Here is a 27007-nt window from a genome sequence, read left to right on the forward strand (position 1 = left end):
GTGGTGAGATTATATACTGACTTGGTGAAAACTTGACTTTGTGTTGAGATTATATAGCTGACTTGATGAAAACTTGACTTTGTGGTGAGATTATATAGCTGACTTGATGGAAACTTGACTTTGTGTTGAGATTATACAGCTGACTTGATGAAAACTTGACTTTGGTTAAGTCCATGCAGTTTCTGTTGCTTCCTATTACAGCTAAAGTCAATATCTCTTCTCTCCAATTTTATTTACGACCGTGTTCACCGGTTGGAGCACGCATGCGCAGTTCCAGAGTTTTACATATCCGTTGTCAACATGCGCATCTCCGCGTGAGTGAGAGGAAAATTGAGAGCAGCTGAAATATGGCGATAAGAAATGGACGAGATCAGGAGGTTTTTTTTCTGCTAGTCGTCTCAGACCTTGTATATACAGACACATAAACTGGCAGACAAAATTAGACAGACTAATAAGAATACTCTGTCTTATTAAAGTCTTCTGAAGTATAAGACAGACTATATCTTCTGAGAGTGTAAGACAGAGTATATCTTCTGAAAGTATAATACAGACTATGTCTGTAGAGGGAGGAAGACATGTCCTCTGAATGATCGATATTTTTTCAGGGAGTTGCCTCAGGGGTTTCTGGTTGTCAAATTTTCTCCTCCTCCTCCGGAGACTTAGTCGGTCTGGGGGGGTGGGGGGGGGGGGGGTGATGGAGGGGAGTGGGAAGGGTTGGTTAAGGAGCCGACCTCACTCGTCTTTACTTCCTGATATTTTCGTTTGTACATACTCACGAGGGAGGTTTGAAATTAGATTATATGTGAGTGGATAGTGTTGTTGTGTGTGGGTAGTGTTGTTGCTATGTGTGTGCTTGTGTGTGGGTTGCGCTTTTGTGTGTGGGTAGTGTTGTTGTGTGTGGGTTGTGTTGTTGCTATGTGTGTGCTTGTGTGTGGGTTGCGCTTTTGTGTGTGGGTAGTGTTGTTGTGTGTGGGTTGTGCTTTAGTGTGTGAGTATGGTTTTTGTGTGTGGGTAAGTGCTTTAGGTGTGTGGGTAGTGTTGTTGTGTGGGTTGTGCTTTTGTGTGTGAGTATGGTTTTTGTGTGTGGGTAAGTGCTTTAGGTGTGTGGGTAGTGTTGTTGTGTGGGTTGTGCTTTTGTGTGTGAGTATGGTTTTTGTGTGTGGGTAAGTGCTTTAGGTGTGTGGGTAGTGTTGTTGTGTGGGTTGTGCTTTTGTGTGTGGTTTGTGCTTTAGAGTGTGGGTAGTACTGTTGTGGATGGTGAATACCTTTGGATGTGTGTAATTAATATTTGTTACAAGTTGGTGTCTACTAAGTTTACTAAGTTTATGTGGTTAGACTGTTCGTAAAATGTTTTCCAGCATGTTTGTATGCGGATTGCTACGGTGGTTGATATTACACTTGTATACATAAATTTTATTTTTTCTATTTTTTTCTATTATACTGTTTTCTTTTTTTTTCTTTTTTTACTAAGACTAGTAATTCAAAACAAATCTATTATCTTAGTCTGTGACCGACAAAATAATGTTTTTTTTCACATAACGAGTTCCAGATGTTTCACACGATCTCTGATATATATATATATATATATATATATATATATATATATATATATATATATATATATATATATATATATGAAGACTCTAACCAACACATACATACATGAAAAAACCCACGATAGATATTATCTTTTTCAGCCATTCTATTTTGGTTATGTCCCTTCTACCGATACAGTCGTCTCCCCTTCTACTGTCAATAACACCAGAGCAGCCCAAGGGGGCAGAACTGTTACTGTCAAGCCGTCAAATGATTTGACACCCTTGTTTGGTGGGGGACAAGCCGAGAAGTCACCCGACGTCCATCTGCTATACGAGGGGAGGGGGGTTGGGGAGGAGGAAGAGGAAGATATTCCCCTTCCACTCCTCCACCCCGGAGCACGTCTACCACTCCTCCGGACGAAATAAAAACGTATACATATATAGGTATTACAGACTAACCAGTTTTCGGTCTCCAGAAATTTTAAGTGCGCCCCTCGGAAGTTTCAAAAGCCTCCCCCGGGAGAAAAATGTCTGAAAGAAACTCTGGTGGCAACGCGGAATGCCCAATGTTTCAGTGTGTGATACTATGAATGTGGCGCCAATCACGTAGCTTATTTAAAGTGGCTCGACTTATGTAGCTTCAATTGCGGTCATGTGATTAAATCAGAAGTCACATGACTTGTTTATTTTAAGAGCCAGATCACAAGATCTCAATGTACGGTCACGTGGTTCCATTTCTAAACCACGTGATTCATGTTTTATGAATGAAGAAAAAACAAAAATGGCGATATAATTTGTTTTCACGAGCACAAGATTAAAGTACATCACAATTAGCGGCCAGCATACGTGTGATTATAAGGCGTCCACAATATTGTCCTTAACGTCTTAAAAATGTTCACTTTTTTGTATTAAAAGGATAGCCAAAAATGTCTTTAAAACAAGAGATCTAAATATAGAGTCACGTGAAGCAGGTGCTAAATATAATCACGTGACAAAAAATTCACCTGGTTACGCAGCGGCTTTAGAAGCTAAGAAAAACGATGTCATGGACAAGTGACTTAAATGATTTTATTGTTAATTTGAGGAACCAGGTTTAGTATTACAAATCATTACTTAAGATAGTTATCTGAAAGAATTAATTTCATTATCGTGATTGTCAATCAAATACTTAAATAGTTAAATGAGTAATCATCGGGTAATGAGTTTTTAGAACATCCACAAGCTGAATTTTGTCTGGTCATTAATTATAGATAAAATTCTGTGCAGTCATGGCAAAAATATTGACCAATGCACTTACCAGTCATAGCTACAAAACTGACCAGTCATAGCTACAGTACTGACCAGTCATAGCTACAGTACTGACCAGTCATAGCTACAACACTGACCAGTCATAGCTACAGTACTGACAAGTGAAATAAACACAAGCTGACTAATTATAACCAAAATAATGATAACAGCTTACAATTCAAACAACGCACGCATCTATAAATAGACAAATGTACTCACTCTCCCAGACTCCGTGACGTCATTGCTGGTACTGAGCGGAAGTACGTCAGTGGCCAGGTACCCGTGCAGGGTCTCGTTGAGCTCGGCAGGCGTGCAGGTGATGGAGGGGTCAGGCACCTGCCACCAGTCGACGTCATAGGTGCCCAGGATGATCCACTGGTGCTTGACGCCGTACATAGAGTGTTTGTAGGCCTGTCTTCAATGATACAACGGTACAGTGCATTCACTAAACACTGACAGCTGGCTAAACACTGACATTTGGCTAAATACTGACAGTTGGCTAAATACTGACAGTTGGCTAAACACTGACAGTTGGCTAAACACTGATATTTTGGCTGAATACTGACATTTGGGTAAACACTGACATTTGGCTAAATACTGACATTTGACTAAATACTGACATTTGGCTAAATACTGACATTTGGCTAAATGCTGACATTTGGCTGAATAGTGACATTTGGCTAAACACTGACACTTGGTTAAACACTGACAGTTGGCTAAACACTGACAGTTGGTTAAACACTGACATTTGGCTAAATACTGACAGTTGGCTAAATACTGACAGTTGGCTAAACACTGACAGTTGGCTAAACACTGATATTTTGGCTGAATACTGACATTTGGGTAAACACTGACATTTGGCTAAATACTGAAATTTGACTAAATACTGACATTTGGCTAAATACTGACATTTGGCTAAATGCTGACATTTGGCTGAATAATGACATTTGGCTAAACACTGACATTTGGTTAAATACTGACATTTGGCTAAATGTTGACATTTGGCTTAATACTGACATTTGGCTGAATAATGACATTTGGCTGAATAATGACATTTGGCTGAGAAATGACATTTGTCTGAGTAATGACCCTTGGCTGAATAGTGACATTTGGATAAATACTGACATATGGTTAAATACTGACATTTGTAAAACCAGTTGACTCAGCATATTCACCCACCAATAGTAACGAGCCTAAAGGTTTTGCAAGCTTAAAAACCCACCCGACGTAACAAAGTATAACACAACCCCAAAACCCAGCCGACGTAACAAAGTATAACACAACCCCAAAACCCACCCGACGTAACAAAGTATAACACAACCCCAAAACCCACCCGACGTAACAAAGTATAACACAACCCCAAAACCCACCCGACGTAACAAAGTATAACACAACCCCAAAACCCACCCGACGTAACAAAGTATAACACAACCCCAAAACCCAACCCATGTAACAAAGTATAACACAACCCCAAAACCCACCCCACGTAACAAAGTATAACACAACCCCAAAACCCACCCCATGTAACAAAGTATAACACAACCCCAAAACCCAACCCATGTAACAAAGTATAACACAACCCCAAAACCCACCCCATGTAACAAAGTATAACACAACCCCAAAACCCACCCCATGTAACAAAGTATAACACAACCCCAAAACCCACCCGACGTAACAAAGTATAACACAACCCCAAAACCCACCCCACGTAACAAAGTATAACACAACCCCAAAACCCACCCCATGTAACAAAGTATAACACAACCCCAAAACCCACCCGACGTAACAAAGTATAACACAACCCCAAAACCCACCCCACGTAACAAAGTATAACACAACCCCAAAACCCACCCCATGTAACAAAGTATAACACAACCCCAAAACCCACCCGACGTAACAAAGTATAACACAACCCCAAAACCCACCCCATGTAACAAAGTATAACACAACCCCAAAACCCACCCGACGTAACAAAGTATAACACAACCCCAAAACCCACCCCATGTAACAAAGTATAACACAACCCCAAAACCCACCCCACGTAACAAAGTATAACACAACCCCAAAACCCACCCCATGTAACAAAGTATAACACAACCCCAAAACCCACCCGACGTAACAAAGTATAACACAACCCCAAAACCCACCCGACGTAACAAAGTATAACACAACCCCAAAACCCACCCGACGTAACAAAGTATAACACAACCCCAAAACCCACCCCATGTAACAAAGTATAACACAACCTCAAACCTCCGTTAACATCGTGAGTTATATAATAACTGTACCTCTCCCCCCCCCCCCCCCCCCCCCCGGTGTCAGCTGATCCACAAAGCAGATAAAAAAATTGACGTGTCGCCTTTCATCACTCGAGTTATTCGCTCAGCAGTTTAATTTTTCCAGCAACCCCAGCGATAAATAAAGATCACGTGAGCTACTGGAGCTAAATTTAGACACGCACATTTTTCGTCATAGATTTACGACACATGGGCGGAATAAGGTAATTATATACAAGAAATTAGATGCAATTAGATGCTACAGGAGTTAGGTCCCCTGCAATTAGATGCTACAGGAGTTAGGTCCCCTGCAATTAGATGCTACAAGAGTTAGGTGCCCCTGCAATTAGATGCTACAGGAGTTAGGTCCCCTGCAATTAGATGCTACAGGAGTTAGGTCCCCTGCAATTAGATGCTACAGGAGTTAGGTGCCCCTGCAATTAGATGCTACAGGAGTTAGGTCCCCTGCAATTAGATGCTACAGGAGTTAGGTCCCCTGCAATTAGATGCTACAGGAGTTAGGTCCCCTGCAATTAGATGCTACAGGAGTTAGGTGCCCCTGCAATTAAATGCTGCAGGAGTTAGGTCCCCTGCAATTAGATGCTGAGTTAGGTCCCCTGCAATTAGATGCCGCAGGAGTTAGGTGCCCCTGCAATTAGATGCTACAGGAGTTAGGTCCCCTGCAATTAGATGCTACAGGAAGTTCAAATCTTTACGGCAGGAATTCCCATCTGCCTCGAATACTGCATCTGCTGCACCATCTGGCGGAAATAATCTTTGAGCGGGAAATAATGCTCGCCTCATCTAACTGCTAATTGATCATATTTTCCAAGCAAGTGATTAGTTAGTGGTAAAAGTCCCCTCCCCTTTGATAGAAAGCAAATGACACCAAACAGGAAGTTTCTCTGTAATTACCCCGCCCCTACAAACCCAAAGAGTTATTATTAAAAGTGTAAAATTTTCTGACCTTGCTAGGCTCAGTAGAGATGGACGATTTAGTGGCAAGTTTCATGTAAGATATTTAATGACGAGTTTCGTGTGAGATATTTAGAAACAAAAACAGCACAATAGAACATCCCTATAAAGACTGACCTGTTCTTAAATCACGGCCTGCCATTTTCTCGACCCCAAGTTTGGTATTTATTTCTAAGCTTGATTCTAAATTAATGAGATGTCTGGACTTGCAACTAGATACAGACAACAGTGGAACTACGTCTGGCACCAGCATTTACATATATAAAAGAGAGACTAGCATTTACCTGTTGTAAAGGGAGACTAGCTTCACCAACTTTAAAGGGAGACTAGCTTCACCAACTTTAAAGGGAGACAAAGTTTCACCCACTGTAAAGGGAGACTAGCTTCACCAACTTTAAAGGGAGACTAGCTTTCACCAAATTTAAAGGGAGACTAACTTTCACCCACTGTAAAGGGAGACTAGCTTCACCAACTTTAGAGGGAGACTAGCTTCACCCACTGTAAAGGGAAACTAGCATTTACCTGTTGTAAAGGGAGACTAGCTTTCACACACTGTAAAGGGAGACTAGCTTTCACCTACTGTAAAGGGAGACTAGCTTTCACCCACTTTAAAGGGAGATTAGCTTTCACCTACTGTAAAGGGGGACTAGCTTTCACCCACTTTAAAGGGAGACTAGCTTTCACCCACTTTAAAGGAAGACTAGCTTTCACCCACTGTAAAGGGAGACTAGCTTTCATCTACTGTAAAGGGAGACTAGCTTTCACCAAATTTAAAGGGAGACTAGCTTTCACCCACTGTAAAGGTAGATTAGCTTTCACCTACTGTAAAGGGAGACTAGCTTCACCAACTTAAAGGGGAGACTAGCTGTCACCAAATTTAAAGGGAGATTAGTTTTCACCCACTGTAAAGGAAGACTAGCTTTCACCTACTGTAAAGGGAGACTAGCTTTCACCAAATTTAAGGGGAGACTAGCTTTCACCTACTGTAAAGGGAGACTAGCTTTCACCCACTGTAAAGGGAGATTAGCTGTCACCCACTGTAAAGGGAGACTAGCTTTCACCTACTGTAAAGGGAGACTAGCTTTCACCTACTGTAAAGGGAGACTAGCTTTCATCCACTGTAAAGGGAGACTAGCTTTCACCTACTGTAAAGGGAGATTAGCTTTCACCCACTGTAAAGGGAGACTAGCTTTCACCTACTGTAAAGGGAGACTAGCTTTCACCTACTGTAAAGGGAGACTAGCTTTCACCCACTGTAAAGGGAGACTAGCTTTCACCTACTGTAAAGGGAGACTAGCTTTCACCCACTGTAAAGGGAGACTAGCTTCACCAACTTTAAAGGGAGACTAGCTTTCACCTACTGTAAAGGGAGACTAGCTTTCACCTACTGTATAAGATAAACTGTGGGTGAGCTCGATAAACTGTATGTTACTCACGCTGCAGAAAACTTTCCTCGCCGCGTTCTGGTCAAAGTTTCCAACGATGATACGTACATCCTGGTCCTGGAACAGATTTGAGATGTCAACATCACATCACATGAACATCACATGAACATCACACCAACATCACATCACATGAACATCACATGAACATCACACCAACATCACATACCTTTACATCAGCATCATATTAACATCACACCAACATCATATCACACCAACATCACATCAACATCACAATAACATCACATTAACATCATATCAACATCATACCAACAACATCACACTAATATAATACCAATATCATACCAACGTATCTCTCGATCTTAGTTGTAAATTAACTTTGTGTTCTTTTTGGTATTTATCTGTGTGTGTTTCTTTGGATTGTAAACCTACAGGTCAACTTCTGTAAATGTAATGTTACATGTACACCCGTGACCCATGACCTGTGACCTGTAACTTAAGAGCATTTCTGTTTGCATCTCGACTGACCTTTAAATTTTTGATGGCCGTTTTTGGATCGTCTGCAAAACTTTCCACCAATGAGATGTTGATCTTGTGTTTCTCCACCAAGCTGTCGAATCTGTTGGAGGCCTGCCGATGTTAGGAGACGGTCAGATGGGGCATATAGGGCATATAGGGCATATAGATGGTCAGCGGGACACTAAGATGGTCATTGGAGCATAGGGGCACATTGATGGTCGGTGGAGCATGGGGGATATTGTGAGACGTAAAGAAAGTCAGTGGGATATAGGGGCATTACAAAAGCCAGTGGGCATAATGGCATATTGACAGACCTTTTACGGAGGAGCATGTCTGATTTTAAAAGAAAGAGGGGCAGTGTGTGACAGCTTTTTTAATACGCTATTCTTGTTAAATAATGGCAAGAGAAAAAACAATGAAACAACCCTGCTAACTCTACGAGAACAGTATTCAGAGTTTGACCGTGACACGCTCTGATTTAAATACTTGAAGGTTAATTCACCTCTCAGCACACCACACCATACAGAAAAAAATGAGTCGGTAGGGTTAATCCGTCTCTACACACCAGACCTATCTCAAGCAGACGACTACTCTATGTGTGACGTCATCAGCAGAACATTCAGAGTTGACTTATTATCAGCTGAACGTCCCCAACTCCACTAAACACACAGCCCAAATTCAATTAATATCCTACCAAAAAAAAAAACAATGGATCGGGACGATAAATTATCACTTCCTGAAATCTGGAACTCAATCAGTTCCGGCCTTCACGTAGCCAGTCACGCGTGACCTTGGGATTTGTAACGATTTTCTGTTCCTCGCTCATACAATTATGACATATGGGACTTTTGACCCCGGCCACGTGGGGAATTGGGATTGGTCTAGAGTAGGGTGTAACTATAAATAGAATGGTCACATACAAGGGCCAAGACATCATATATATATATATATATATATATATATATATATATATATATATATATATATATATATATATATATATATATTCCCACCAAATAATAAACATACCAAATCCCTTCAAAAACCACCCCAAATCCCACAAAAATAAACCCACCCCAAATTCCACCAAAATAAACCCACCCCAAGTCCCACCAAAATAAAATCACCCACAATCCCACCAAAATTTAATCACCCACAATCCCACCAAAATAAACCCACCCCAAATTCCACCAAAATAAACCGCCCCAAATCCCACCAAAATAAACCGCCCCAAATCCCACCAAAATAAAATCACCCACAATCCCACCAAAATAAACCCACCCCAAATACCACCAAAATAAAATCACCCACAATCCCACCAAAATTTAATCACCCACAATCCCACCAAAATAAACCCACCCCAAATCCCACCAAAATAAACCGCCCCAAATCCCACCAAAATAAACCGCCCCAAATCCCACCAAAATAAACCCACCCCAAATACCACCAAAATAAACCCACCCCAAATCTAACCAAAAAAACCCACCCTCCCAAATCCCACCAAAAAACAACCCACCCCAAATCCAACCAGAAAAACCCACCCTCCCAAATCCCACCAAAATCAACCCACCCCTAATCCCACCTAAATAAACCTACCCCAAATCCCACCAACCCCCCCCCCCAATCTAACCAAAATAAACCCACACATATCCCACCAACATAAACCCACCCCAAATCCCACCAAAATCAACCCACCCCAATCCCACCCATAAAGACTCACGTAGCCATGCCTAGCCTCGCCCAGTTTGGCGTCCTGGAAGAGCGTGCCGACCGTCGTCCAGTTGAAGTGACGTAACAGTGCCAGACGGGCGGGGTTGAAGTCACTGTCGCTGGGCACCGTCCGGTAGAAGTTGGGGAACTCATCCCTGTCCGACAGCATGGGGTTCGTGTCGGCGTAGGACAGCTGAGGGAAGACAACTCTAGCAGTCAGTAGAGGGAGATCACTCTCTTATTGGACATTAATGGCTGCCCAACCATCTCAGGGAAGGGGAGGTTACTCTCATGGGAAATAATTGAGTGAACATGTACCCAACTGCCGAAAATTACCAGGAACATGTTCCCAACTGCCGAACATTACCAGGAACATGTTCCTAACTGTTGAACATTATCAGGAACATGTTCCCAGCAGTCGTGAGCCCTATTGACAGACCACTGTTAAAATCAGGCAACATGTCAATATCTAGTGGCTTTAGCCTTTTGTTGGTTAACTACTGACAGACCACTGTTAAAATCAGGCAACATATCAATATCTAGTGGCTTTAGCCGTCTAACTACTGACAGACTGTAAGCCTTGGAAAACATTAAAATTTGCCATACAAAAAATGTTTATTTTTATTTTTATTTTATTTTGCCTCAGACATGTAATTTACAGCGTCAGTTTGCCTTGTATGCAGAGGCGTAGCGAAGGGGAGGCAGGGGGGTACATATGTCCCCGGGCGCCAACCCTAGGGGGCGCCAAAATGGGGTGAAAAAAAAATAAAAGCTCATTTTAGCTGCAGTTTTGCATTATAAATATAAAAATATATGGGGGGGGGGGAGCGCCAAATTGAAAGTTTGTCCCCGGGCGCCGGGAAGGGTCGCTACGCCTCTGCTTGCATGTTCGCTTTAGTATTACAGTTTTCACCATCGGCTTGTGAGGACTGATACAGATTTACAATAGTAATACTTCTTTCTTAGTTGTAGCCTACTTTCATTCATAGTGTTGCTGTGTAACTAAGATAATGTTCTTGTATTTCATAGTCTGTATCTTCCTTATTGAAGAGGTTTTGATAGTATAAAGTAAACTGACGTTTTATAATTTCCAGGCCATTTGTTTAGTCCCGTTGTCATCTGTTATGCTACAATTACAGGGGTCGGCAACCTTTTGAGACGGAAGAACCAAAAGTTAAAATTTTGACTATTTCCCAGTTTTTAAAGAGCCACTGACATTTTTATTTCAATATTTCATTATTTTATTAGGATTAGGTAAATAAATTTGGTTTGTTATTTAAAATAAATATCTTTAAATATGAAATAATATTTATTCATATAAAAAAACATACACATGTTTCGCCAGAAAATGTAATTAACAATAAAAAAAATAGGACTATCCCAATCCTCTTTTTTACGGATAACACCGGCTCAGGGGGCAGAGGCATAGCGACCCTACCCGGCGCCCGGGGACAAACTTTTCGATTTGCACCCACCACCCCCTCAAACTTTCGATTTGCACCCCCCGCCCCTCAAGATTTCGATTTGCACCCCCCCTCAAACTTTTGATTTCCACCCCCCTCAACCTTTCAATTTATTTTTCCAACCCATTTTGGCACCCGGGACATATGTCCCCCCCCCCCACACCCCCCCCCCACCCCCCTCAGGAGGTGTCTCCCATTAGCAGGCAGGCCTGAACACGGCAAACGCCGACTAACTGGCTTTGATATCGGCTTGATTACAATGTATCGGTCCCTTCTGTCCTTTGGTTCTCTCCAGGCTTATCTTCCACCCCACAGAGCCCAGGGTAGGCTCGTACCCCACCGTCCTGTACCCGGCTCAACCGTAGGAAGCTAATAATAACTACGTCACTCACGCCAAATTAATGATTACTGACGGATAGGGAAATGCATTCTAAATTAACATTCCCAATTAACGATATTCGAAAAAGTCGGCACTTGGGCAGTGGCAAGCATGGAATTGTTGTCACAGGGCTAAGTGTTTTTATCCTGTTTAAACTTGTGTATCCTTACAGTATAATTTTTGTTATGAGTTTTGAAAATTAAATAAACTAATTATTAATGTTTGTGCAAGGAGCTGGAGGGCCGCACCGTGACACCAAAGGAGCCGCATGCAGCTCGCGAGCCTCAGGTTGCCCCGACCCCTGTGCTACATATTTGTTTCTTTTTTTTTCTTTTTTTTTTTTTTTTTGCAATGTATTTTTTTTTTTGTATTTATCTGATTTTATTTCAATTCTTTAGGTAATTTTTTTTTTTTTTTTTTTTGGCGTTTAATAGATTTCCTTACTTACTGTCTACCCTGCTCGCGCAGGGAGGCAGTAAGAGAAGGTTGCATGAATATATACATGAAATATTAAAATAGTTCAATACATGGCATTGCATTCAATTATATATAAGCGTTTACAAAACGTCTAAGATACCTATTTTTTCTTATGGTGTACACTTGTATGTGCCTTCATGCTCTCTAGTGGGAGGGATAAGTTACAATCTCTACAGTCATACATCGTTTCTTCTTGATGGTTTTCTGCATAGTGTGTGCGTATGTCTTGGTAGTACCCTTTGTCTGCACAAAGATCACACTGTAAGTATCTGTAGTGGATACTTCGTGCTTTTCCCTTTCCCGGGGTGATTTACATTGTTCTAAGCAGAACCTGCAGTGATTGAAGTCATGAATACATTTTTTACTTTTTGTTTTTTTCTTTTCTTCTGTAGGACTATCTTCCTTCTTCCTTTTGAAAGTTGTAGTAATGTCCATATCTGAGAACAAGAGCAGAGTGTTCGTTTTTAGGGCTGTTGATGCAGATGGCTTGTCTGATTCCGACCTTGCTGCGCATGTTTGTTTGCTTGGTGTTGTTGGCGACTTGGCTGGGATGATCGGGTTTTTGACCGGTGCTTGTTGGTTGCTTGGTGATGGTGCTGGCTGGGCGGATGGCGTTTCTTGTTGGCTACTTGTTGTTGGAGGTGGCTTGGCTAATGGTGCTGCTTGTTGGCTGTTCGGTGTTGGTTCTGGCTGGGTGGGTGACGTTGTTTTTTGTAGTGTAGATTGTGCTGGTGTTTGATTACTGGGCGTTGTTTGTAAGTTGAGAGTTTGACAGCGGTTGGTCCAGTGTTCAGTTGACGAGCATGTTTGGCAGGCTTGTTTTCTGTCTTTGATGGCTATTAGAATGTTGAGTGTCTTGTTTTTGTAGTTTATTTGGATGTAGTGAGGGATGGACGATGGGTTGTCAGTGTATATTGAGAAGTTGCGGTTGGTAGTGAGGGGGATTGTGTATATAGAGGGTTCCTTGCTGCTGTAGGGTTGTAGTGCTTGTATGAGTGTGCGATCGCTTAGTGTGGGTGGGACCCATCTAAGGGTTCCGTTGATCCTGTTCTTTTCGTGTAGAGTGAAGTAGAGTGTGTAGGGGCCGTGTGTTTTGTGTGTATTATGTAAGATGGTGACGTCGAAGGCAGTTGATGTAAAGAACCATGTATCTGCTCGTCCGTAATTGAAGAGGAAGATCTGTTGGTTGCTTATTAGTTGCCGGAGGATATGCCCTCTCAGATTGGGTTGACCATTTGAGTTGCTTGTGACTTGAATGGTGGGTGAGTCAGCAGGAAATAGTTCCGGGCAGTCTTCTTCAGGTAGGTCCAATATGGCTGTAGTAGCTGAAAAGGGTTGGGCCCTGGATTTCATTAAACCCCCCGGACCGTAGTCCGGGTGGCTCCTCCCCAAGTCTCTCGACCCAGGGGGAACATCCAAGGGCGCAACCCCTTTGCTGGCGTGGATTATATTTGCATATGTCATCAGGCTAGGTTGTGACATTGTTGGATGCGTAAAGGTTATCACTTGATCTTAGCTCAGTTCGTATATAGTATATACGAGAAGGTAAAAACAATATGCATCTGTACGTTATATTCTTTAGGTAATGTATTTATGTATTCTCTTTAGATCCCAACAAAAATAATATAAGTTGAAGAACAGTGGCATCTATGTAGAATTGAGAATGTAAAATATTTATCGTGCCTTTATAGTTAAGCTTCCGACTAAAAATAATTATTTATACATCTGTGCATAATAAATGGAATAAAATAGCTTGTAACCTTCAAATCTTTAAAGTTTAATATTATATCTATATTGATATATTTTTTAACTGCGTTTCTCTCTTTTTTTAAACAACCTTTTGGAATATGGTTTTGATAGCTTCCCTTCGTTATTTGGATTCCTTAAACGGGAAGTAACAAAAATAATATTCAATGTAGTTATTTTTAAAATTGCTTTGTGCATAACTTTGAAATCCGTTATTATAAAGAGTATTGCATATTAAAGTAAATATAAATATATAATTTGAAAATTGTTCGTTAGTTTTATTTTTTTTTTCTGGCTACCATTTTAAACTTTTCTAGCCTCCATTAGTACTAGTCCGAGCCCCATCTAGCGGAGAGCCTTCCATTGACATTGCTTCTTTTTGACTTATTCTGGAAACTGTTGCATTGAAATTCTAAACAAAATAATATGTTCCATTGGTGCATTCTAAATGACATTTTACCTGGAACAAGTTCCACTGATGACATGACATTTTACCTGGAACAAGTTCCACTGATGACATGACATTTTACCTGGAACAAGTTCCACTGATGACATGACATTTTACATGGAACATGTTCCACTGATGACATGACATTTTACATGGAACATGTTCCACTGATGAGATTTTACCCTGGAACATGTTCCACTGATGACATTTTACCTGGAACATGTTCCACTGATGACATTTTACCTGGAACAAGTTCCACTGATGACATTTTACCTGGAACATGTTCCACTGATGACATGATATTTTATCTGGAACATGTTCCACTGATGTATTCTACCTGACATTTTACCTGCAACATGGTCTACTGATGACATGGCATTTTACCTGGAACATGTTCCACTGATGACATGACATTTTACCTGGAACATGTTCCACTGATGACATGACATTTTACCTGGAACATGTTCCACTGATGAGATTTTACCTGGAACATGTTCCACTGATGGGATACATGACATTTTACCTGGAACATGTTCCACTGATGACATTTTACCTGGAACATGTTCCACTGGTGACATTTTACCTGGAACATGTTCCACTGATGACATTTTACCTGGAACATGTTCCACTGATGGGATACATGACATCTTACCTGGAACATGTTCCACTGATGACATGACATTTTACCTGGAACATGTTCCACTGACGACATGAGATTTTACCCTGGAACATGTTCCACTGATGGGATACATGACATTTTACCTGGAACATGTTCCACTGATGACATTTTACCTGGAACATGTTCCACTGATGATATTTTACCTGGAACATGTTCCATTGATGACATTTTACCTGGAACATGTTCCACTGATGATATTTTACCTGGAACATGTTCCACTGATGAGATTTTACCTGGAACATGTTCCACTGATAGGATACAAGACATTTTACCTGGAACATGTTCCACTGATGACATTTTACCTGGAACATGTTCCACTGATGACATGAGATTTTACCTGGAACATGTTCCACTGATGACATTTTACCTGGAACATGTTCCACTGATGGGATACATGACATCTTACCTGGAACATGTTCCACTGATGGGATACATGACATTTTACCTGGAACATGTTCCACTGATGACATTTTACCTGGAACATGTTCCACTGATGATATTTTACCTGGAACATGTTCCACTGATGAGATTTTACCTGGAACATGTTCCACTGATGGGATACATGACATTTTACCTGGAACATGTTCCACTGATGACATGACATTTTACCTGGAACATGTTCCACTGATGACATGACATTTTACCTGGAACATGTTCCACTGATGATATTTTACCTGGAACATGTTCCACTGATGATATTTTACCTGGAACATGTTCCACTGATAACATGACATTTTACCTGGAACATGTTCCACTGATGATATTTTACCTGGAACATGTTCCACTGATGACATGACATTTTACCTGGAACATGTTCCACTGATGATATTTTACCTGGAACATGTTCCACTGATAACATGACATTTTACCTGGAACATGTTCCAGTGATGACATTTTACCTGGAACATGTTCCACTGATGATATTTTACCTGGAACATGTTCCACTGATGACATTTTACCTGGAACATGTTCCACTGATGACATTTTACCTGGAACATGTTCCACTGATGACATGAGATTTTACCTGGAACATGTTCCACTGATGACATTTTACCTGGAACATGTTCCACTGATGACATTTTACCTGGAACATGTTCCACTGATGAGATTTTACCTGGAACATGTTCCACTGATGACATTTTACCTGGAACATGTTCCACTGATGACATTTTACCTGGAACATGTTCCACTGATGACATTTTACCTGGAACATGTTCCACTGATGACATTTTACCTGGAACATGTTCCACTGATGACATTTTACCTGGAACATGTTCCACTGATAACATTTTAACTGGAACATGTTCCACTGATGACATGACATTTTACCTGGAACATGTTCCACTGATGACATTTTACCTGGAACATGTTCCACGGATGACATTTTACCTGGAACATGTTCCACTGATGATATTTTACCTGGAACATGTTCCACTGATGACATTTTACCTGGAACATGTTCCACTGATGAGATTTTACCTGGAACATGTTCCACTGATGAGATTTTACCTGGAACATGTTCCACTGATGGAATACATGACATTTTACCTGGAACATGTTCCACTGATGCGCTATTTGGACGATGGGCCCTGTGACGTTGTAGCATGCGTCACCAAACAACATGGCCGTCACGGTCCGGCTGTCAGCCATCATGTCAAAAAACGCTCGTGTCGCCACTGCCATGTCACACTGGGGACACAAACATAAAACATCATCAAATACACGAACATCATTAGACATAATACAGTATCAAATACATGAACATCTTTAGACATAAAACATTATCAAATACATGAACATCATTCTTCATAAAACATCATCAAATACACGAACATCATTCGTCGTAAAACACCATCAAATACATGAACATCTGTAGACATTAAACATCATCAAATACATGAACATCATTCTTCATAAAACATCATCAAATACATGAACATCATTAGACATAAAACATCATCAAATACAAGAACATCATTAGACATAAACATCATCAAATACATGAACATCATTCGTCATAAAACATCATCAAATACATGAACATCATTAGACATAAAACATCATCAACTACAAGAACATCATTAGACATAAACATCATCAACTACAAGAACATCATTAGACATAAAACATCATCAACTACATGAACATCATTAGACATAAAACATCATCAAAATCAAGAACATCATTAGACATAAAACATCATCAAATACATGAACATCATTAGACATAAAACATCATCAAATACCTGAGCATCTTTAGTCATAAAACATTTTCAAATACAAGAACATCTTTAGTCATAAAACATCTTTATATATAAGAACATCTTTAAACATAAAAATATCTTTAAACATAAATCATCATTTATGACTAAAGATGTTGTATCTTGAGTGTGCTAATGATTTATTGTATTTTGATATGCTAATGATGTATTGTATCTTGATGTGCTAGTGATGTGTCGTATCTTGATTGTGACGTTGATGTGTTGTATTTTGATTCCCCATGTGTTTGTTCGAACGTTTTATCAATACGAGCTGTGCAAATTACAGGCAAGCTTCAAAACAGCTGAAATGCTTGGCCAAGTTCTGAGATAGATGAATTGATTGGCCCTACACAGGCTGGCCATGTTTGGCCAATTTGCTCAACACAGCTGGTGCTCTCTGCGCATGCGCAATCAGCCTCAAGTTGAACGGCGGGGTGGGGGTGATGGTGAGGGGGGGGGAGGGGGGGGGGGGTTAAGTTAGCCTATATGACATTTTTCTATATCTGGTTCACAAGATTGACCAATATTTCAGAAAAAATTCTAGCTGTGTAAAACAGGCAGGCAGATTGACACATACAATGATCACTCCGTCAAAGAACACGATAAATGCCACTTAAAGTAAACACGCTAAATGTCAAATAACCGACTGTTATAAACACGCTAAATGTCGCATAACAGACTGTTATAAACACGCTAAATGTCACATAACAGACTGTTATAAACACGCTAAATGTCACATAACAGACTGTTATAAACACGCTAAATGCCAAATGATAGACTGTTATAAACACGCTAAATGTCACAGAAAGCAAACCGGGTAAATGTCACAGAAAGCAATACTCTAAATGTCTTATAAAAAAGTTGCTAAATGTCACAGAACGATCACGCCAAATGCCACACAAAGAACACGCTCAACGTGACAAAAATAACGATTAGAACTAAATGTCATATAATACTTTCTAAATGCCAGCTAAAGCCTATACATAAACACCCGGTGATGTCACCATCATGTCATTTAACAAACACACACACACGATTTTATATCACTTGACCCAGATTCCCAACAAAGTCATATGAGTTATAATTTAACTCAACAGTATTTTCAAAGCTCGCTTAAAATAAAATTAAAAACAATGATCTAGAAATAGAGCTTCGGGCTAAAGATAATTCGACACCCTGAAAAGAGATGGTAATACTAAATAGAAGACTGTGACAATTAGAATTACTCCATCATGTCTCTGCTCACTACAGTGAAGCTTTTGTTCGACAGACAATTATTTCTTCTTGAGTTGCTTCGCTTTACACCAACCCAGCAGTGGGGATAAAATATTCGTTTGAAGAGTTATCACCCTTACACCAACCCAGCAGTGGGGATAAAATATTCGTTTGAAGAGTTATCACCCTTACACCAACCCAGCAGTGGGGATAAAATATTCGTTTGAAAAGTTATTTCCCTTTCACCAACCCAGCAGTGGGGATAAAATATTCGTTTGAAGAGTTGTTTCCCTTACACCAACCCAGCAGTGGGGATAAAATATTCGTTTGAAGAGTTATCACCCTTACACCAACCCAGCAGTGGGGATAAATATTCGTTTGAAGAGCTATCTCCCTTACACCAACCCAGCAGTGGGGATAAAATATTCGTTTGAAAAGTTATCACCCTTACACCAACCCAGCAGTGGGGATAAAATATTCGTTTGAAAAGTTATCACCCTTACACCAACCCAGCAGTGGGGATAAAATATTCGTTTGAAAAGTTATCACCCTTACACCAACCCAGCAGTGGGGATAAAATATTCGTTTGAAGAGCTATCTCCCTTACACCAACCCAGCAGCGGGGATAAAATATTCGTTTGAAGAGTTGTTTCCCTTACACCAACCCAGCAGTGGGGATAAAATATTCGTTTGAAGAGCTATCTCCCTTACACCACCCCAGCAGTGGGGATAAAATATTCGTTTGAAGAGTTATTTCCCTTTCAATCCACTCCCAGCACTGACACCGGAGTTAATTTAATTGCCGTAGAATCAAGCTTAAATAAATGATAGAAAAACAAAAGGTTAATCCAGTTACCCAGCTGAAGGAAACTGTACAAAAAAATCACCGAAACGCGTGGCAGTGTTTACGCAAGGAACAAAAAAAGTCTTGCGTTGGAAGACATTTTGTCGTGGGCGTATCCATGTGAGGGTTTGTTTTGTGTCAGGGTGTCAGGGGTGGGCTGACACATCGTGATTGGGTTAGCAGGTTGGATGCTGGATTCGATATGTCAAACTTAAGGGAGGGGGGATCGGTGCATTTAGGTGCATTGGGTAATTGGGTTAGGGTGAATAGAACCCTTGTGAAATATATGACTTCGTATCATAGTATTTAATAATGAAAGCAATGCTCATTGGGGGGGGGGACGAAATGTAAAAAAATGAATATGAAAATGAAATAAAAGCATTTCATAGTCACTGCTTATTGTTAGTGTGCATTAGAATTAGGCACACTCTACTTTGGCTTATTCTACTGATACCAAATTGTATAGCGAATTCTTTTTCTCAAGCAATTAGAGTAGCGTCCCTTGAGTATTTTGTTTTCCAAAATGTTATTTGGTTGGAATACAATGCCATTTGGAATTAAAAATGTCAAATGTAGTTTTTGTTGAAAATAGAGTGATTTAAGTTAGACAATAGTAATTCTCAGAGGTCTCGTATTTTTAGCAATGTTTTAAGTAGCTAGTGTTAGCCCTAACAATACATCTACAATGCTGTCTGTCTTTTATTAAAAGGTTTCAGAAATGTTGAATTAAAATTTTTATTAATTTGGTTTCAAAGTAATTGTTGGTTTTATTCATGATGTCCTGGAGAGAGGGGGGGGGGCTCTTGGATGGTCACACATACATTTCTAGACAATGTGCTATTGACATGGACACAATTCTAGACAATTTGCTATTGGCATAGACACAATTCTAGACAATTTGCTATTGGCATAGACACAATTCTAGACAATTTGCTATTGGCATAGACACAATTCTAGACAATTTGCTATTGGCATAGACACAATTCTAGACAATTTGCTATTGACATAGATACAATTCTAGACAATTTGCTATTGGCATAGATACAATTCTAGACAAACTGCATCTGATGTAGACACAATTCTAGACAATTTGCTATTGACATAGATACAATTCTAGACAAACTGCATCTGATGTAGACACAATTCTAGACATCTGAAAAATACACATGACCAGTACTGGCGGCTGTCACATGACCAGTACTGGCGGCTGTCACATGACCAGTACTGGCGGCTGTCACATGACCAGTACTGACGGCTGTCACATGACCAGTACTGGTGGCTGTCACATGACCAGTACTGGCGGCTGTCACATGACCAGTACTGGAGGCTGTCACATGACCAGTACTGGCGGCTGTCACATGACCAGTACTGGCGGCTGTCACATGACCAGTACTGGAGGCTGTCACATGACCAGTACTGGCGGCTGTCACATGACCAGTACGGGCGGCTGTTGCTAGAAAACGCTCTAGGTGTCGCCAGTGTCTGTGTTGTTGCCTAGGCAACCGAGCTCCCCTAATTAAATTAGATATGTCGCCTAATTGCTGAACCTGCACGCGACAGACGGGGTAACCCAATCAAGAACATTTCTTCTTGTCACGTGTCAGCCGTGCTGCGTGTAAATAAAAAACCCGCGAGACAGACGTGTGTGGGGGAGGGGGTGGGGTGGGGTGGGGGGGGGGGGTAAAGGGGTGGCTGAGATAGCTCTAGTAGGGCATTGAAGTAGAGGTGGGTGTAATTGATCGGGGAGTGAAGTATACATACATACATACATACATACATATATATATATATATATATATATATATATATATATATATATATATATATATATATATATATATATATGTAGTGAGACGTCCAGCAGGCGTATAGCAGACGACTCCCCGCTGTATGTAACGCGTGTCTAATAAATTTAACACTTAGCAGATGTTTGGTGAGTGGACATGATCGGACGTGTGGCCGGCAGCTGGGAGCTGAGTCAGGTCACATAAAGAGGTTGATTAAGGTTAAACAGGTCATTCATCCATGTCACATTGTGCACTGACCCGTGTTACCCTAATGGGTCACGCTGTGCACTGACCCAGGTTACACTGTGCACCCACCAAAGTCACACTGGGCAGTAACACAAGACATTCTTGACAATGACGCGTGCACTAACCCAGGTCATTAACCCAGGTCATTAACCCAGGTCACTAACCCAGGTCACTAACCCAGGTCACTAACCTAGGTCACTAACCCAGGTCATTAACCCAGGTCATTAACCCAGGTCATTAACCCAGGTCACTAACCCAGGTCACTAACCTAGGTCAATAACCCAGGTCATTAACCCAGGTCACTAACCTAGGTCAATAACCCTTGTCACTAACCCAGGTCATTAACCCAGGTCACTAGCCTAGGTCACTAACCCAGGTCATTAACCCAGGTCATTAACCCATGTCATTAACCCAGGTCCCATTGAGCAATGACCTAAGTCACACAGGACATGAACACAAAGGAGATATTACTTTTTTTCTTCTGGGTCCTTCCAAAATGCCAGTCTAAGTTAACATTGTCAAACATATTTTGTCTGGCTAACCCACTCCCCACATCTTACAGAACCCATCACAACCCACACCTACTTCACAGAACAACAGCCTTGTTTTACAGCTGTTTTTATTCTTTTTATTCAGGAGATCATGCTATAGGTCAATAAAGTAGTCACGTGACACCATCCAGCCACACCAACGTCATGTGACTTGTCAGAAAGTACCGAGTGCTCGGGTGGCTAATTTAAGCATCCCATCACCCTTCGGTACTTTCTAGACTTCCGCCTGGAACTCGCCACTTCCGGTAGTTTAGTAGCCATTTCCGATGGCCATTTCCGATGGCCTCCGCTTCCATCTTAAAAACACGGGAGACAGGTTTGTACTATAGAGGTCAGACAATACAAGGAGACTTTTGTCTTGCAAGAATTTTAAACATAAGACAGACAATACAAGGAGACTTTTGTCTTGCAAGAATTTTAAACATAAGACAGACAATACAAGGAGACTTTTGTCTTGCAAGAATTTTAAACATAAGACAGACAATACAAGGAGACTTTTGTCTTACGAGACTTTTAAACAAAAGACAGGCAATACAAGGCGACTTTTGTCTTGCAAGACTTTTTAAAATAAAATATATCGGCAACAACAGGTCTTGAGATTGTTAAACGTAACACTCAACAAAACAAGACATATTAGTCTTTGATATAATTAGGTGTTGATATACCGATACGTAAATATTGACTAACATATCTCTTTAATTGATGTTAATATACAAACATCTAAACGCGATAGGTTGATATTGTAACAAACATGAGGATTGTTAAAGATCCTTGCTTATACGTAATTTTTCTACATCCTTGTGTTTGTCATACCTAATCAAACAGACGAGGTTCGTGTAGAAAATATTTTCTTTAAACTTTTTATTTGACGTGTGACGCTTCTGTCTACCTGTCTTAATGGGACGTTACAGAAATCAAATTCAAATAATTGACAGACGGCACATCGTTTTCAGCAGACGACAGCATCCCCAGAGGGGCGTTTCCTCACTTCCGGTGTGTGGCGAGCCTCATCTGCAGCCTGTTGGTCATTAAACGATGACGTAGGGTTCAATGAACTTTAAGCTATTGGGGCATCCTGTCTTAATCGTGACTGTTAGCTGAACGGATGGAGGTTAATTAGTTAAGCTAATTACTTTAGAAGCAACAGGTCTGTGAAATAAATGCTAACCATGAGATAGGTGAGGTTCGCAGGAACCACACACACAGGCTGCAACACAAGCCTCTCTTACAGCCCCTAACCCAAGCCTCTCTTACAGCTAACCCAAGCCTCTCTTTCAGCTAACCCAAGCCTCTCTTACAGCTCCTCGCCCAAGCCTCTCTTACAGCTCTCAACTAAGCCTCTCTACCACACAGCTTTAGCCCACACAAGCAAGGCCAGTAACTCATCAATCCTAGCTCACCTCGCTTCCCCTACCCCCCCCCCCCCATCCCCGCCCCCATGACCTGCCCAGAGTAAATCACTCGTAGCCGACACAGTCATTAGCCCAGAACTAGCCAGATATAGACAATAGTCCAGAGCTAGCCAGAGTCACTGTACCTAGACCTACACAGAACCTAGACCTACACAGTACCTAGACCTACACTGTACCTAGACCTACAAAGAACCTAGACCTACACAGAACCTAAACCTACACTGTACCTAGACCTACCTAGAACCTAGACCTACACTGTACCTAGACCTACCTAGAACCTAGACCTACACAGTACCTAGACCTACCATCACAGAGCTTAAAGCCAAAACCTTCTGGTAAGCTTTTATCAATACAGTTTAGTACAAAAGAAAGCTACATGCATGTAGTGTGTATGATGTCGTTTAAGTAAATATCCAATTTCATTTGCGCTAGGTAAGGTTGAAAAACGTCAAAATTGGATAAAGTTACAATTTAGATTTTGTGCACGATTACAATACATCCTTTACATTCCGTATACAACATATTGGGGATGTGTAAAACGGCAAAAATTAAAAATTTATGTTAATTATTGACCAGATTACAATACTTCCTTTACACTCTGTATACGAAAAAGTAGAAATCAGTGTATACTTTATAGCGTGTGTTGTTATGGGTATAATAAATTATCTGAAATTTAGAAAATAACTGAAAATCAACACATTCTGTTAAAAAACAACTATTCGATAAAATAATGAAAAACCTTCGAAATAAGGTTAAAAAATGGTATGCTTTTTTTAACCAAGTTTTTTTTTGCCAGACAAAAAAATTTCTTGAATAAATCCCCAAGAGCCGCCATTGTCTGTTTGAATTCTTTCACAAAGCTCACAGCTGACATCAATCAAACCCCCTTCACGTGAACATGGACTCGTCCACAGATCCGCATAAAATCAATACGATTCTGGGCTTTAGATGAATCCATTTTACACGGGCGGGTGTGAAGTATGCATATTTTAACTTGATTGAGGAGGTGGGATATTATTATGGGAGTGTTATTGTTTGTGTACACCGTAATTAGGTAAACAAATAGACAAACATCTGGAACTTTCCCTTGCTGATAGTAAGTGCCTAGATGTGTGTTTTAGGGTAGTTTGTGATACAATGTGGATTATACATTATAAATTATTCGTGCTACAATGTGGATTATACATTATAAATTATTCGATGCATCGTTATAGTAATTAAAATGTAATGCAGAACAGTGCTTTATTCAACACACACGCACACACACACAAACACACACACACACAAACTCACAGGAGTTTTTGCGGGTGGGTTTGCAATTCAATTCCAAGTCACTTCTAATGCAACAGTTTCAATCTTTCCTGGTAAATTTGTTTCTGACAACAAGGCAAGAAATAACTTCTTCAATTTAATTAGATATTAAAATACACATTGAAAAATGAATGAAAGCTTTCTAGTTTCAATAGGTATGGGACGGTGTGGTGGGATGGTAGAGCGCGTGACTGCTAACCCGGAAGTCTCGAGTTCGGATCTGGGCGTCCCTGAGTCTACGCTAGTGGTCACCTGACTTAGCTAGGGAAAATTGAGGTGCTGACACTTTCTCATTGTATGCTGGGTTTTATTGAAATTAGTAAACTCTACTTTACCTGCCCCTTGTAACTTTGTGTGACCTTGTTAAGTAAGCTGCAGTTGTCTGTAATGTGTTATGTAAGCTGATTTAGTCTGTTATTGCTTATGTAAGCTGATATTGTCGTAATGTACTATATAAGCTGCTTTTGTCTGTAATGGTTTATGTAAGCTTCAGTTGCCTGTAATGTGCTAAGTAAGCTGCTATTATGTGTACTGTGCTATTCTGCAGGTATAATGTGCTATGTAAGCTGCAGGTATAATGTGCTATGTAAGCTGCAGGAATAATGTGCTATGTAAGCTGCAGGTATAATGTGCTATGTAAGCTACAGGTATAATGTGCTATGTAAGCTACATGTATAAAGTGCTATGTAAGCTGCAGGTATAATGTGCTATGTAAGCTACATGTATAATGTGCTATGTAAGCTGCAGGTATAATGTGCTATGTAAACTACAGGTATAATGTGCTATGTAAGCTACAGGTATAATGTGCTATGTAAGCTGCAGTTATAATGTGCTATGTAAGCTGCAGTTATAATGTGCTATGTAAGCTACATGTATAATGAGCTATGTAAGCTACAGGTATAATGTGCTATGTAAGCTGCAGTTATAATGTGCTATGTAAGCTACAGGTATAATGTGCTATGTAAGCTACAGGTATAAAGTGCTATGTAACCTACAGGTATAATGTGCTATGTAAGCTGCAGGTATAATGTGCTATGTAAGCTACAGGTATAATGTGCTATGTAAGCTGCAGGTATAACGTGCTATGTAAGCTGCAGGTATAATGTGCTATGTAAGCTACAGGTATAATGTGCTATGTAAGCTGCAGGTATAATGTGCTATGTAAGCTGCAGGTATAATGTGCTATGTAAGCTACAGGTATAATGTGCTATGTAAGCTGCAGGTATAATGTGCTATGTAAGCTGCAGGTATAATGTGCTATGTAAGCTACAGGTATAATGTGCTATGTAAGCTGCAGGTATAACGTGCTATGTAAGCTGCAGGTATAATGTGCTATGTAAGCTGCAGGTATAAAGTGCTATGTAAGCTATTGTCACAAGCGCCAGGCCTGAATAGAACCCCCCCCCCCACCCCACCCGCACAATGCAATCGATACCTCTAGAAACTCTGTACTCTTGCTAGACGAGATCCCCACCCCGGGCTGTATGCCTGCCCATTCATTGTGTGAAATGGGCATGATAAAAACTATTAGATCATTGAAGAATAGCTCGCACTCTTTGCTTTCGCATTTTTGTTCCGTGACAATAATTGAAGAATAAACTAAACATTTTGAAAGGATTTTCCTCATGAAAATTATTTTTGATCTAAAATCGATCAACTAAATCGCATGTTTAGGATAATTGAACTAATAGTTTTTTTCTGGAGCGTGGAAGTCGGATATGCTGGAGTGAATTGTTAATTTCTTTGCCCTAATTTTTCGTCATTTTGTTTTTCTTTATTTCCTCGTTATCAAAAAATTATTGAGTTATCTACCTGGTCAGCAACTTCCAATTTTTGCGTGGTGTTTTATTTTTTGATGGTTAAAATTGATGAAGAATATTGTATTGTCTTCGGTGTATTATTCTTATGCGTGTTTGTTTATCCGTAAATATTTAACGATAACAATTGGTCAACTTATTTCAAAGTTGTAAAAATAAAAATAAAATGTTCTTTTGGAAAATAAACGTATAGTCGCTTATAATGTTTGCGTAAGGATATTCATTACATAATATAACGATGCATAATTTTCTTTTTAGATATTTAAATAGTAGTGCATTGTTGCATATTTTTTTTTAAATCATCTTTATTTTCGTCTTTCTAGTGCATAAAATATTAATTTTTTTACTGTAAACCTTTATATAAATAAGCTCCGACAAACATTGATCAAGATATTCCCTGAGTTCAATGGGTACGTCAAAGCATCGGTTAATGCGAAGGTTAACGGCACACGTGACAGGACTAACGGTAGATTAGGCCAGACAGCTGATTTAAGACGGATTAGGGTTAGCTCCCATTCGTTCATTCCACCTGTCTATTTTAAAAACAACAAAAAAAAAAAAAAAAAGAAACTTGCAGGTTTGCAAATACATTTCTTACAGCGAACACAAACCATCAGTAAAATATGAACTTTTCATCGATAATCTTTTTTCCAATTTTCGGGAA

General features: G+C 40.2%; 1 protein-coding gene across 1 annotated transcript in view; it reads right to left on the minus strand.

Annotated features, from left to right (window-relative positions):
* The window catches only part of LOC131942051 (gamma-aminobutyric acid type B receptor subunit 2), a 215606-nt gene that overhangs the window by 19588 nt on the left and 169011 nt on the right, over nt 1-27007 (minus strand). The window contains exons 3-7 of the mRNA XM_059301741.1: nt 16449-16589; nt 9719-9901; nt 8008-8109; nt 7513-7578; nt 3045-3236 (exon numbers count right to left, since the gene is read on the minus strand). Coding sequence (XP_059157724.1) covers nt 3045-3236; nt 7513-7578; nt 8008-8109; nt 9719-9901; nt 16449-16589 — 684 coding nt within the window. The remainder of the gene's footprint in view (nt 1-3044; nt 3237-7512; nt 7579-8007; nt 8110-9718; nt 9902-16448; nt 16590-27007) is intronic.

Source organism: Physella acuta, unplaced genomic scaffold, assembly GCF_028476545.2.
Source record: "Physella acuta isolate Inbredline_101_S28 unplaced genomic scaffold, ASM2847654v3 ptg000033l, whole genome shotgun sequence".
In the NCBI taxonomy this organism is placed as follows: domain Eukaryota; kingdom Metazoa; phylum Mollusca; class Gastropoda; family Physidae; genus Physella; species Physella acuta.